This window comes from Leopardus geoffroyi, chromosome D1 (assembly GCF_018350155.1).
Source record: "Leopardus geoffroyi isolate Oge1 chromosome D1, O.geoffroyi_Oge1_pat1.0, whole genome shotgun sequence".
Classification (NCBI taxonomy): domain Eukaryota; kingdom Metazoa; phylum Chordata; class Mammalia; order Carnivora; family Felidae; genus Leopardus; species Leopardus geoffroyi.
This window is the reverse complement of record NC_059329.1, coordinates 48,570,779-48,584,123: the sequence shown is the minus strand read 5'-3', so window position 1 is coordinate 48,584,123 and position 13,345 is coordinate 48,570,779. Positions and strand designations below refer to the sequence as shown.

The following is a 13,345-nucleotide window of genomic DNA, read 5'->3' as shown; positions in this document are numbered from 1 at the left end:
AGCATCCCTCAGAACTATTTCCACAAGCTAAACAAGAGTGAAGATGCAAGCAGAGGAATTTGCCAAGTTTTGCAGAATTTTAATTTTATAAACTTGGCAAAGGTGACAGTGAGTGTGGTGCTTACAGTGAGTAATGTCAGGTGGACCATAAGGATCAGTCATATAAATGGTGGTGGGTTTGCCAACTTTTAGATAAACGACATCAGATGTGTTCTTCAATATTGCTACCGCCTCTTCATGAGTCACTTCTTCTAAACTGTAGTTGTTCACCTGAAAGGAAAATAATATTCAATAGTAGAGTCAAACCTATGCAGATGAAAAGAAATAGGCAAAAAGATACGTAGAGTTATGACCTTATTTAAAGATTAAATTGCAATCATTATAAGACAGTATCTACATTAAACTTTGATAGAAAAGATGGATTAGTGGCATTAGCCAAAGCAGATAAGGTACATTTGTTGATGTCAAAAAAAAAAAAAAAACAAAACGAAGTTGCTTCTGTCTTTTTCTATGAGAAAGGAATGTATCATAATGGAAATAAGAATACTATATATAGAGAAAAGAAAAGAGGAGTCAAATGTCTCTCTTCTTATGCTATAGTTTTTCCAATTACAAAAGTAATACATACTTATTGAACTAAAAAAAAAAAAGTAACAATTAACCAAAGTCTCCTTATTTGGGGTATGTTTCTTTAAATAATTGTGACCATATTGTACATATTGTTTTGGAACCTGCTTTTTAAATATAGACTGACCATTGGTCCATATTATAGATGTACTTCCACAACATGACTTTGTTTTCTATACAGCATTGTGTTGTATAGCGGTAACATAATGCTTTAACCAATCTTACTAAAACATGTTCAGTTTGCTTCTAATCTTTTTCTACTATAAATAATGTTGCAGTAAAATTTTTTTTCTATTTTTGTGCACAACATTGATGATTTATTCAGGATAAATCATACAAGTGTAATTGTTGGACCAAACTGTAATATTCATATAGTTTCATTACATTATATAATATTATATTAACATAACATTCATTACAGTGAATCTCTGCAGCACTTCTCTTAAATGGTGTAAAAATATTTATGAAATATTTTAAATACCTAGTATTTAAATATCTTATTTGGCTACTATTTTTTAATCAAGAGATTAGTTAATTTCTGCTGAAATGATGCAGATTAAAATAAAAATGCCAAAGAACATTAGATTGGATCCCTTACATATTCTCTGTACTACTTAATTAGCATGTTAGTCATAGAATGCCTTACAATATTGCATTTGTTTTCTTTTTGCCTTATGTTGTCATATAAATTCAATGTGACAATTCTTTTTTTTAAAAAATTTAAATCCAAGGTAGTTAACATGGAGTGTAATAACGATTTCGGGAATAGAATTTAGTGATTCATCATTTACATATAACACTCAGTGCTCATCCCAACAAGGGTTGTCCTTAATGCCCCTTCCCCATTTAGCCAATCCCTCCAACCAACACCCCTCCAGCAACCTTCAGTTTGTTCTCTATATTTAAGAGTCTTTTCTGGTTTATCTCCCTCTCTGTTTTTATATTCCTTTCACTTCCCTTCCCTTGTTTCATCTGTTTTGTATCTTAAATTCCGCATATGAGTAAAATCATATGACATTTGTCTTTCTCTGACTGGTTATATCACTTAGCCTCTAGTTCTATCCACGTTGTTGTAAATTCTATATGCCAATACATTCTTGATGGTGTAGCCCATCAGGGACCCCAGGACTGGAGGGAACTGAACTTGATTGATGTGTATGAATACTAACCATGAATTCTCCATTAAGCTATAAGCTTTTTCACTGGTTCCTATAGTTCTCTTCTAGACAAATGACATTCTCTTAAATCCTTTTGTATTTCTACTTGTCTAGGCCTTTTTCATCCATTGGTCAAATGCATACCTATAATATGTCAGTCATGGTTCTACACATTAGAGATGTAGTAATGAATATTAAGAACGAAAATCCTAATCATAGCACTTATATACTCTGTATTAAACATGAGGCACTATTCCAAATTATTTACACATATGAATACAATCAAACCTCACAACAACCTGTGTGGTAGCTATTATAATTTCTTTTCATTTTACAGATTAAAAAAGCATCTATCCAAGAGGTTAAGAAACTTGGGCCAAAGCCATTGATCTAATGACCAATTAGATCATGGTAGATAGTGGTAGAAGCAGATTAAAAGCCAAGCAGTTTGGATCCAGAGGCCAAGCTTTTAACCATTCATCGCTATTACTCTCCCAGATAGATAAGGTCCCCGGCTACCTAGAATCTCATATTCTAGTAAGACACAGTTCAAACTTCAAGCATGTTTACTGAGAATGACTTTGCATGTAGACTCTTAGACCACCAGAGTAGTCTTTACGCCAGAAGGTAGAAGTTGAGCAAAGGGTGGAGGTGAGAAGTGGGGATAATAGTGGTTTACAATAGTGGGATTTTAGACTCACTATTTGGTGACTATAAAGAGTTGGAACATTTACACAGATTTTAGTCATGGAACAGGTGGTATGATCCTGGCAACAGAACACAGTGGTTAAGAGCATATGCATTTGAGTCATGCAGACCAGGATCTGAGTCCTGGTCCTGGCTTTTACCGGCTGTGTGACTTTGGACAAGTTACTTAACCTTATTAGCCTTAGTTTTTGACATCTATAAAATAGGTATGATCATAACTATTGCCTCAAAGGGTTATTTATTTAAATGTATTGACCTTTGTAAAATGGTAGGAACATTAAAATGCTTATTAATGTTAGCTATTATTTCTACTACTATTACTATTGTCATCATACATCTCTCTTCTCAGGAAACAGGAACTCTTGGTTGAAATTTTTGCTGAGCATTTTCCTGTAAACATCTGTGAACTGATGAGTTTAATTAGGGGACTGATGATGAGGCCTCTGTGCGGTCTTTTTAAAAATTCAGAATAGTACAGGATCTGGACCAAAAAGTGCTCTTTTGTGCTGAAGTCTTCAAAATGTTTTTCATGAAAGTGGGTTTATTTGGGTTAATTATGTGTGTGCATTATCCTATGAACTCTCAAGATAAAGGGCCTACAGCTGGAGCTGATTGTACTCAGAGAAGGGACATTATACTGATTGGCTAGTTGCTCCTGTCATTGTTTTTTATTGTCTTTTTTCTTTTTTTCTTTTGCATCAAGTATCTGCTTATAATGGTGAACACTGAACAACTGGCCTGATTTCAGAAAAAAAAAATATGTGCATTTGAATGCAGTGTTTCTGTGGGTACACTAGACAGAAAGGGACATGTGTACAGCCTGGCTGTATGTATGCAACAGGAAAAGGACTGAGACCAAGCAGAGAGGCTGGAGGTGAGAGGACTCACTTCCTCTAAAATAAAAGGGAGGACTCAATATGACCACGATGCAGAGAAAAAGGAGGGCAAACTAGCTAAAGAAAGAGGTGACAAAAAACTTGCAAGAGAGCATGGCCAGTGTTGCAGGAATCAAACATAGGTATGTGATGGTACAAAGGTAGGAGGTGTGGGGCAGGAGAGGGGTCACAAAGAGGAATGGGCAATGTACAGACGGTGAGATGCTGACTTTTCCATATTTATTCAGGAATACCAGCATGGTGTTCCTAGGAGGAAGTAGGAGGTGGATCCACACATTATCATAAACAAAGTACAAGGAAATGTTGGAACTCTAGAAACACTGTAAAAAAAAAAATCACAAACTCCAAAGTTCACTTTTGAAAAAGGGGACAAAATTGCTGGTCATTAGATAAGAGAGACATTGCAAGGAGCAATGAGTAATGGATTGAATTGTTGAATCACAATATTGTACATCTGAAACCAATGCTGTATGTTAACTGTACTGGAATTAAAATAAAAACAACTTAATAAAATTAAAAAGATAAAAACTAAATTTAAAAAGGAGACTAATGTGCTAATGTCAACAATATGAAAATAAATATGCATAAAGACTAAAATCTCTGTAGTACATTGTAATTCACTGCTATAATAAAATTTATTTTAAAAATAGTACTATGAATAAACAGGAAACAATAATAGCTATCTTTGGAAAATATTTTGTTATTTTTTCATCTTTTCAGTAAGATCATGCATTAGTTTTGGTTCGAATCAAATTAACTCTATACTTTATTTATTTATTTATTTATTTATGTTTTTATTTTATTTTTGAGAAATAGACAGAGTGTGAGTAGGGGAGGGGCAGAGAGAGAGAAGGCTCCAGGCTCCAAGCTGCCGGCACAGAGCCTGATGTGGGGCTCAAACTCATTAACCACGAGATCATGCTCTGAGCTGAGGTCGAACTCTTAACCTACTGAGCCACCCAGGCGCCCCAAATTAACTCTATATTTTCAGTGAACAACAAAAAAAGCTTCAAATAAGAACAGAAACAAAGTACAGTGGTTTCATTATGAAGCACACATAACAAGATCTCATGAGTGTTAAAACAAATTGGAATAGAAAAGAAGGAAGTTGGTTTCTCATGCCCAGTGAATTGAAATGACTTAATTTAAGAATAGCCATATTTTAAACCTAGAGGTTTTTAGAAATGAAGGTAATTTGGCATAATGAGAGTGAATTTTAAATGTAGCATAACATCTAGTTTTAATCCCTAGATGCATGAATTTTGGTCAGTTAACATATTTATTGAGCCTTCATTTTCTTATATGCAAAATGGGGATAATACTAACTCATTTGTTGATTTACTTGCATTTTGGAGAAAGAAGGGATACTATGATTGGGAAAATACACTGTGTAAAATAAAGCAGTATACAATCATCAAACATCACAATCATACACAGTGCTTTTGCTAACCCTGCTGCTGAAAATAGTTTCTTCGTGTTCAGGGCTCCTTGTGTGAAAATCATCACCCCCTACCTTCTACAACACTTACTTTTGCAATGCCTCTTCCCTGCTTAAGACTAATCTTCTCAAGGGCAATGATTAGCTTGTTCTTCTTCTTATTATTATTTGTTACACAATGTGACAGCAGTTTCAGGTGTACAACATAGTGATTCAACAGGTTTCTACACTATGCTTTGCTCACCACAAGTGTAGCTACCATCTGTCACCATGCAACACACTTACTGCAACACAATTACAGTATCATTGACTATATTCTCTATGGTATACCTTTTATTCCCCTAACTTATTCACTCCATAATGGAAGCCTGTATCTCCCACTCTCCTTCACAGATTTTGCTTATCCCCCATCTCTCTAATTAGAGTGTTTTAGTCTTTGTACTCCCCAACTGATGCACTATAAATAATGGGCACTTAATAAATATTGAAACAATTAGCTAAGTTAAAAATAACAATGTGGTATTCGAAAGGAAGAGCTATCACAATTGCCTATTTTATAGGAAGAATGAAGCATTCATATTGAGTTTTATTTATTTATTTTTGAAGTAGGCTCTATGCCCAGCATAGAGCAAGTCCCAAGTCAGGACCTGCACCGACAACCCTGAGGTTAAGACCCGAGCTGAGAACAAGAGTCAGACACTTAACTGACCCCAGGCACCCCAAGTTTCTATTTTACATTTGTGTTGAGTCAGAGAGGAAAGGGTAAGAAAAGAAGGTCATTCAACAAACAGCACATACTTATGGGACACTCACTCGGTGGCAGGTATGAGACATAAGGATGAAAGCCGGTACAGAATGTGAACACTGGGTCACATCACATTATAAGGGACACAAGCTCCAGCAGTGTTAATTTCTTCCTCCCACATAATTGTTGATGCATTTCTTAACTTTTTATTCCGTATATAGACAGAACAAGGAACAATGATGTTTTGACTGACTCCAGCTTCCTCTACAGCAGTAATCACCAAAATGAACAGTATGATATGAACCCCAAGGCAACCCACTGGATACATGAAGAAGTATCTGAACTTCTATTAATATTTATCACACTGATTTTCATCTTTCTATATTTATGTACATTTTAAAATGTGCATCATGTATTAGCAGTGTGATATATGTGTGCAATTTCAAGTAGAGAAATATACATATATTAGAGGCAACTTTTTGTGTTTTACTGCTGGAATGTGCTATTAAAATAATTTTAAAACTATTGCTCTGTAGTAGGTACCAATATATGTTACCTAGAGAGAAAATTCTATAAATAGTTATTAAACCAAATATAAGCAAAATAAATAAAAAATAATATAATGGCTTTAATACTTAAGTAAAATAGGTCACTACATTTGCAGTGAATTGTTACTTTATTACATTTGAGAAAAGTTAGAACACAGTCCAAGAAATAATTCTCCAGATTGTTTCTCCTGGTGTTTCAGAAAGTACCCTAACTGCAGAGGACAAAATTTGAAGTGTGAACTATTTCTAACTGCCTTTTAGTCCATTGTTGGAAAATTCTAAATGATGCTGTACCTACCAGCTTGACAGAATGAGTGTCACCACCAAAGTCACCCTCGGGAGAAGCACTGGAACAGCAGCAGAGCAGGCTAGAATGTGAAGAGGATCAAGGAAGGACTGTGGTTCTTAACCTGGCTACACCCTGGAATCACTGGGAAAACTTAAAAAAAAAAAAAAAAATGAAGTACAGCGCCTACCTCGGAGATTCTGATTTGATTATGCAGGGTTGACTGAGGCCTGGGCCTCCATAGTGATCTTAGCATGAGATTCAAATATGAAAGCAAGATTAAAAACCAGAAGGGCTGACTAAACTTTTGGAAGGAATGTGGCTTTGGGACATTGAAATCTAGGTCTGAATCTGATTTCCCAATTTATTAGTTATGTCATATTGGGAATCCCTTTCTCATTTCTGAGCTCCAAATTTCTCTTCTGGAAAATAAGAATAACAGAAATGACTGCCCTATCCATCTCTTAGGTGTTAGAGGGAGGGCTGTGTGGGTGCTGCAGGTGAAAGGCTCTTTTGTGTGCTGGTGGCAGGAAAGAGCCACATGGAGAGACTGTTACAGGTCTTTGTTCTTATCTAAGGTTCATCTTACAAATGAAAGTGTTTTAAAATCCTGTTCATTATTCAGAAATTTCTACATATTGCGGCATCTGGGTGGCTCAGTTCATTGAGTGAGCGCCCAAATCTTGAGTTCTGCTCAGGTAATGATCCTAGGATCATGGGATTAAGCCCTACCTCAGACTCTGAGCTGAGCATGGACCCTGCTTGGGATTCTCTCTCTCTCTCTCTCTCTCTCTCTCTCTCTCTTTCTTTCTCTCTCTCTCTCTCTTTGCCCATCTCCATTAGTGATCTCTCTCTCTAAAAAAATAAATAAATAAAAATTCTACATATTTGCATTGTCTTCAAGATGATTTTCTTATTAATATTTGGGTGAAACTAGGTGATTTTGTGAATCACCAAAAAGAATAATGTAAATCGTTCAGAAAATTGTATTGTTTCCACTCACATTCTCTAAATTCACTCAATGTCCTTACATAGGATATTAATTTTGAAATAAGAATAAGATGTGCTCACACACAGCACATCCAGAGTGTACTCTATTGAACACTACTAGTTCTAAGTGTTCCATGAACTTCATTTTAAGAAAAGGGTTCCCTAATAAAATAGGTTGGAAAATTATAGTGTTCAAGTGAAGTTAGTTCCTTGACTATAGGACTTCACCAACCTTTCAATGTACTTAAGTTCATTGAGAATATGTAAGAGAGGTGAGATACAGGTTGTAGAATTCCCCAAACTTATGTGACCACTGATCCTTTTTGTGGGACACGGTAATGAGATCAATATTTAAAAGACATTAGGAAACACTGATCCAAGGCACTGCTGCCATGGTATAGAGGCCAAAACAGAAGAGCAAAGATGTACGTGACTTGTCCAAGGTCAATTGGGTCAGTTAATTCTAGCTGACTGGGACTTGAATTCAATTATCCTGTCTCTGAGTCCACTGTCTTTCCACTTGACTTCAGTGCCTCTGTTACTTTCACCTTGTCTACAGCTTCCCTTTAAGGAAAAGACTTATTCTCTGCAAATAAAGTAAAAGTTCTCTGACTGACAACTTTTTTTTCTTTGTATGTCAAGCAAAGGTTATGGAAACAAGTGACTAAGACTATATATAAAGTTTCAGTCACTGTGTGATGAGGGTTTTGACAATTAACAGCTCATGTTATAACTGTAAAGAAGAGTCAGATGACCCTGGATTCGAAGTTTCTGGTATCGTGTAGAAAAACAATGAAGATGATCACGTTTCTGTAATAAATGTGGCCCTATGCATCATATTGATAGAGCTTAATAAAAACCAGTGTGCATAAATATGTGAATGAATTTAAAAATTATCAATACTGTTAATCTCTGACCATCCGTTCCAAGAAATCAAGGCCAACAGCTAATCTATTTAGTCTACAATTACAACACTAAACTACAGGTACAATCTGTAAAAATCAGATGTCATTGTCATTTAACAAAATAAAAAACAAAATCTAGTGAATGATAATAAGGGCCAAGCAGCAAGGGAATTTAAAAAATATATTATTTTGATAAAGGGAACATACACCATTCCGGGTGTCCCATGAAAGGCCTGACATGAAAGGTCCCATCAGAGGCCTGACATTAAAAAAAGTCATTTTACTTGGGTACTTGGGTGCTTGGGTGGCTCAGTCAGTTAAGCATGTGGCTTTGGCTCAGGTCATGATCTCACAGTTTGTGAGTTTGGGCTCCCCTTCAGGTGAGCTCAAGCCCCACTTTGGGTGAGCCCCACTTCTCTTTCTCCCTCTCTTCTCTCTGCCTCTTCCTCACTTGCACTCAAAAAATAAAAAGTCATCTTACTTGAAACACTAAAAGTCTTATTGCAAAGGTGATAAGCAGGGTAATTTTTTCTTTATAGTAGAATAAATGTAAAGGTCAGACGTGACAGGGACACCTGCGTGGCTCAGGAGACCAACTTTGGCTCAGGTCATGATCTTGCGATTCCTGGGTTCAAACCCCATGTCAAGCTCTGGGCTGATAGCTCAGAGCCTGAAGCCTCCTTCTGGTTCTGTGTCTCCCTCTTTCTGCCCCTCCCCCAATTACACTCTGTCTCTCTCACAAAAATAAATGAACATTAAAAAAATAATTAAAAAACAAAGGTCAGATGCTACAATATTGTCTGTGGTTTTCAAAGTGGGGCGATAACATTCTGAGGAATTAAAAGTTTTGTTAAAAGGGTAATCTATTTATTGAAGATAAATGGATATGTGGTAAAATTTAGTGCAAAGTGAGAGAAACTGTGTAAAGCATCTTAAAAGACTGAGTGAGGGAGAAGTGGCAAGACCTAACTTTTCAAACAAATGCAGAAGAGGAATTCGTCTTTACCTTTCTGTCTCCAAGGGACAGAGCTATGAATAACATGAGAAATGCACAGAGAAATGTATTTTGATATAATTTTAAGAAAAGAAAATCTAATGATGGCTGGTATTTAATGGATAGCTTCCAAAAAGCATTAAGTTCTCAACTCTTCATCTGTTCTAGCAGAGGTGAGGGACTACTTCACATCTCCATTTTGTAGCTTCTGATGTACTAAATGAGTTGGAATAAGATAACATCTAAGACAAACACTTCTCAATTCTGACATATATGAAGTACTTAAGGGGGAAAAAAGTACCCACCATTGATGTATGAGGAAATTCATGGAATTTCACTTTAGACCAGTTTGCTTACAGAACTATGAATGAATAACATACAGGGGAAGTTTTCCTAAGAAGTGAGAGGAGGGAGTGGTGCAAATTGCTTTACAAAGAATATCCATTTAGAGAAAAATATACAGAGTGTGGTACAGCTGGTAAATCACGGAATCCAAATTATTTGTACTTCCTTTGGGGGAGGAGAGTGGAAAAGGACAAAGGTAAAGATGATACAAATGTAGGTAATAAAGAGAAAAGGTGGTGGAAAGGATTGACAGAAGGAGAGCATTAATAAATATTTTTGGGTTGAAGCAAGATAATTGGTCCTTTGGGAGCACTTCTGGGATTTTTTTTTATTCTTTTCCTCAGCATTATTTTTCTTTCAGAATATTATAAAATGAATCATTTTCTTTCATTTCTAGATTCCGTTTTGCAGTTGCCTTGGAAGTACTAATTATGTTTTCCTTACATAAGAGAGGAGAGGCCTATTATTGTTGAAAGTTCATTTTTTTTAAAAAAAATATGCTTTAAAACTCAAAATAGTTAAAGATTATGTCTCAGCTATTTTTGAAATCATTACATGTATGATGAATATCAAGAAAATGGTAATGGAAAAATAGCATGGTACCTGGAAAATCCTTTGTCAGAATTATTTAGACTTTGAGGGTTTTTTTGTTTTTTAAGAATTTTAAAGTAAAGCTAGACATTTAAACAGAACTTCAGGAAATCAGCACACAGCATCTAGCATGATATTATCATAGCAGCAGCTGAAGAAATACCAAAAGAGTTGTCTACAACCAAACTCTTACAGAATAATGAGTCTAAGGTCAAATGTGTCATTAATGAGTCATTAATTTAGAATGAAACTGTTCTCTCCATTTCTCAAAGTTAGTGCTGTATAAAAGATGGATATCGTGGCTTATTTTATTCATGAGTCAATAAACAATAAAGTTCATATTCTTGAGAGAAGTTGTTAGGTCTTATACCTCGAAAATACTTTTCTGGTTCAGAAGATATAACATCATAAAAAATAACTTTTACATTAAAGGCAAAAACAAAAACAAGAATAAAACAAAACAAAAAAAAAAAAAAACATCTAACAACCAGCAAACCAAAAAATGCAGAATGTCTCAAGAATAAAAATAGTAGTTCTACTGTACAGCATAGTGGCTACTGCTAAACAATAATGTATTCCATACTTAAAATTTACCAAGAGGGTAGATCTTACATTAATTGTTCTCACCACATACAAGCACAAAAGAATAATAGTAGGAGAGAAAAAAAGCTTTGAGGAATGGTGAATATATTTATGGCCTTGATAATGATGATGGTTTCTTGGGTATATAATTAACACCCAAATTCACGGACCTGTACACAGTAAGTATGTAAAAGTTTTTATATGTCAACCATACAACAACAGCAACAAAAAGGTTTAAAAAAAAGAAAATGATAGCGACCAGGTGGTAAAGAAGCCAAAACTCTTAGTTGCAACTTTGAAGTCATTAATGCCACATTTTTCGGCCCATCCACTTTGCCCATACGTTTTCTCCTTCCTACGTTCCTTCCTATGTAGTGGTTACTGCCTGGGACGTGGTAAAGTATTCAACATATTACTTGTTAAATAAAGGAATTAATGAATGACTGAACGAAAGATAAAAAAAGGAAGGAAAGAATTGACTGACAAATTCTAGAAAACAAATCACAGCCCATGCTTGGTGGTGACAAGCCAGAGTGCCTGGATTTGAAATCCAGTTCTGTCCATTGTTAACTATATGACCATGGACAAGTTAATAAACATCTCCATACCTCAGTTCCTTTTTGTTTATATAGAATAGGTTGCTGTGATAAACATATATTATAAAAAATGACTTTTAAGGACATGGAACATGCCAAATAAATACTAGTTTACAAGATTATTATAAAGGTCTTATTCAGAAAATTCAACACCAAGGTCACTGACAACTATGAAACTAGACAAATGGGGCTAAAGACAAGCTGTCTAAAGCCCAGGGAAGTGGGCATAATGCACTGTGAGGTTCAACCTCCAAAACTTGCACATCACAGAAACTGCAGTTCTGTCAAGAATATAGGTTGATCTTTTCCAAATGTGTGTTGGAGATAATGGCTCCTTGCAGAGATTAGAGGCCATGTTTTACAAGGGCAGACATATGACTAGAAATTAATATACTTATCTTACTTATCTTAGAGAGAAGAGCTCTCTTCTATTAATTTTCTGTATTTGATGATTATCTTGTAGATTTTGTATAAAACAGTAAATGGAGATAAAGAAGTTTTATTAAGTGCAATCCCAAATTTTTACTGCTTATATGCTGCCTTAATTTTGCTTTAATTTATCATATAACTCCATGACTTAGAAAGGGCAGCCATGTGTTAGTGTCAGTCATTGCTCAAGGCTCCTGAAGCATGTAGGCAGCTGGCAAATAAAATAGCTGTAAAAATTCTGTCTGAGGGGAGAGGAGGAAGGGATCCATTTACACATGTGACAGAAGTCATATATTTTAACTTTATTTTTTATTTTTTAAAATTTACATCCAAATTAGTTAGTATATAGTGAAGCAATGATTTCAGGAGTAGATTCCTTAATGCCCCTTACCCATTTAGCCCATCCCCCCTCCCACAACCCCTCCAGCAACCCTCAGTTTGTTTTCCACATTTATGAGTTTCTTTTGTTTTGTCTCCCTCCCTATTTTTATATTATTTTTGTTTCCCTTCCCTTATGTTCATCTGTTTTGTCTCTTAAAGTCCTCATATGAGAGACAGAAGTCATATAATGAATTGTGGGAAATCAGGGACTGTTTATACTGTCTACACTGTTGAATAAGGGACCACAGGGAGACACTGAAAGGTACCTATCAATAAACCAGATAGTGGAGTCTTCTTTGTTATGTAAAGCCCACCTCTCCAGCAGTTTGAATGTAACACTCTCTGGCTAATGGGTTACATTGGAAAAAAAAAAAAAAAAACAAAACATAATCTCTGTGTCTCACTGTATCTACAAAAACTAGTGAAAATTCAGATTTGTTTTTAAAATGTCAATAAAGCAGATACAATTGAAATCTCCCACCACAAAATCTGCTCTCCCTTCTGTCCTATTTCTGCCAGCAATCACTGTTATGAATTAAATGTGGCCATTCTCCCGAATTCATATGTTGAAGTTCTAACCCCCAATATGACTATACTTGGAGATAGAGTCTTTAGACAGTAATTAAGGTTATTAATTAAATGAGGTAAGGATGTAGTCCTAATCCGATAGGACTGGGGGCCTTGTAAGAAGAGAAAGAGAGATCTCTCTCTCAGCATAAGTACAGAGAAAGGCCAACTGAGGATGCAACAAGAAGATGGTTGTCTGCAAGCAGGAAGAGAGATCTCACCAGGAACTGAATGGGCCAGAACCTTGACCTTGAACTTCCCAGCTTCCAGAACTCTGAGTAAAATAAATTTTTGTTGTGGAAGTCACCTTGTCTATGGTATTTTGTTATGACAGCCTGAACTAACACAGTCATACATTGGGAAACAAGAGCTTTATAAATACACACATAGTTTTGCATGAGTCACACTTACCATTAGCAGTCTATCTCCCACTTGCAACCTTCCATCTTTCTGTGCAGCTCCCCCATCTATAATTTTAGTTACATAAATGCTGTTGTCTCCGGGAATGTGTTGGTTCCCCACACCTCCTGCAATACTGAAGCCTAAACCTATGGGAAAGA

General features: G+C 35.7%; 1 protein-coding gene across 29 annotated transcripts in view; it reads right to left on the bottom strand.

Annotated features, from left to right (window-relative positions):
• Positions 1-13,345, bottom strand: part of DLG2 (discs large MAGUK scaffold protein 2) — a 2,060,218-nt gene that overhangs the window by 477,290 nt on the left and 1,569,583 nt on the right. For all 29 annotated transcript variants that reach the window (XM_045483773.1, XM_045483776.1, XM_045483777.1 and 26 more), the window contains 2 exons: positions 13,197-13,333; positions 126-270 (listed from right to left, as the gene is read on the bottom strand). In XM_045483773.1, coding sequence (XP_045339729.1) covers positions 126-270; positions 13,197-13,333 — 282 coding nt within the window. The remainder of the gene's footprint in view (positions 1-125; positions 271-13,196; positions 13,334-13,345) is intronic.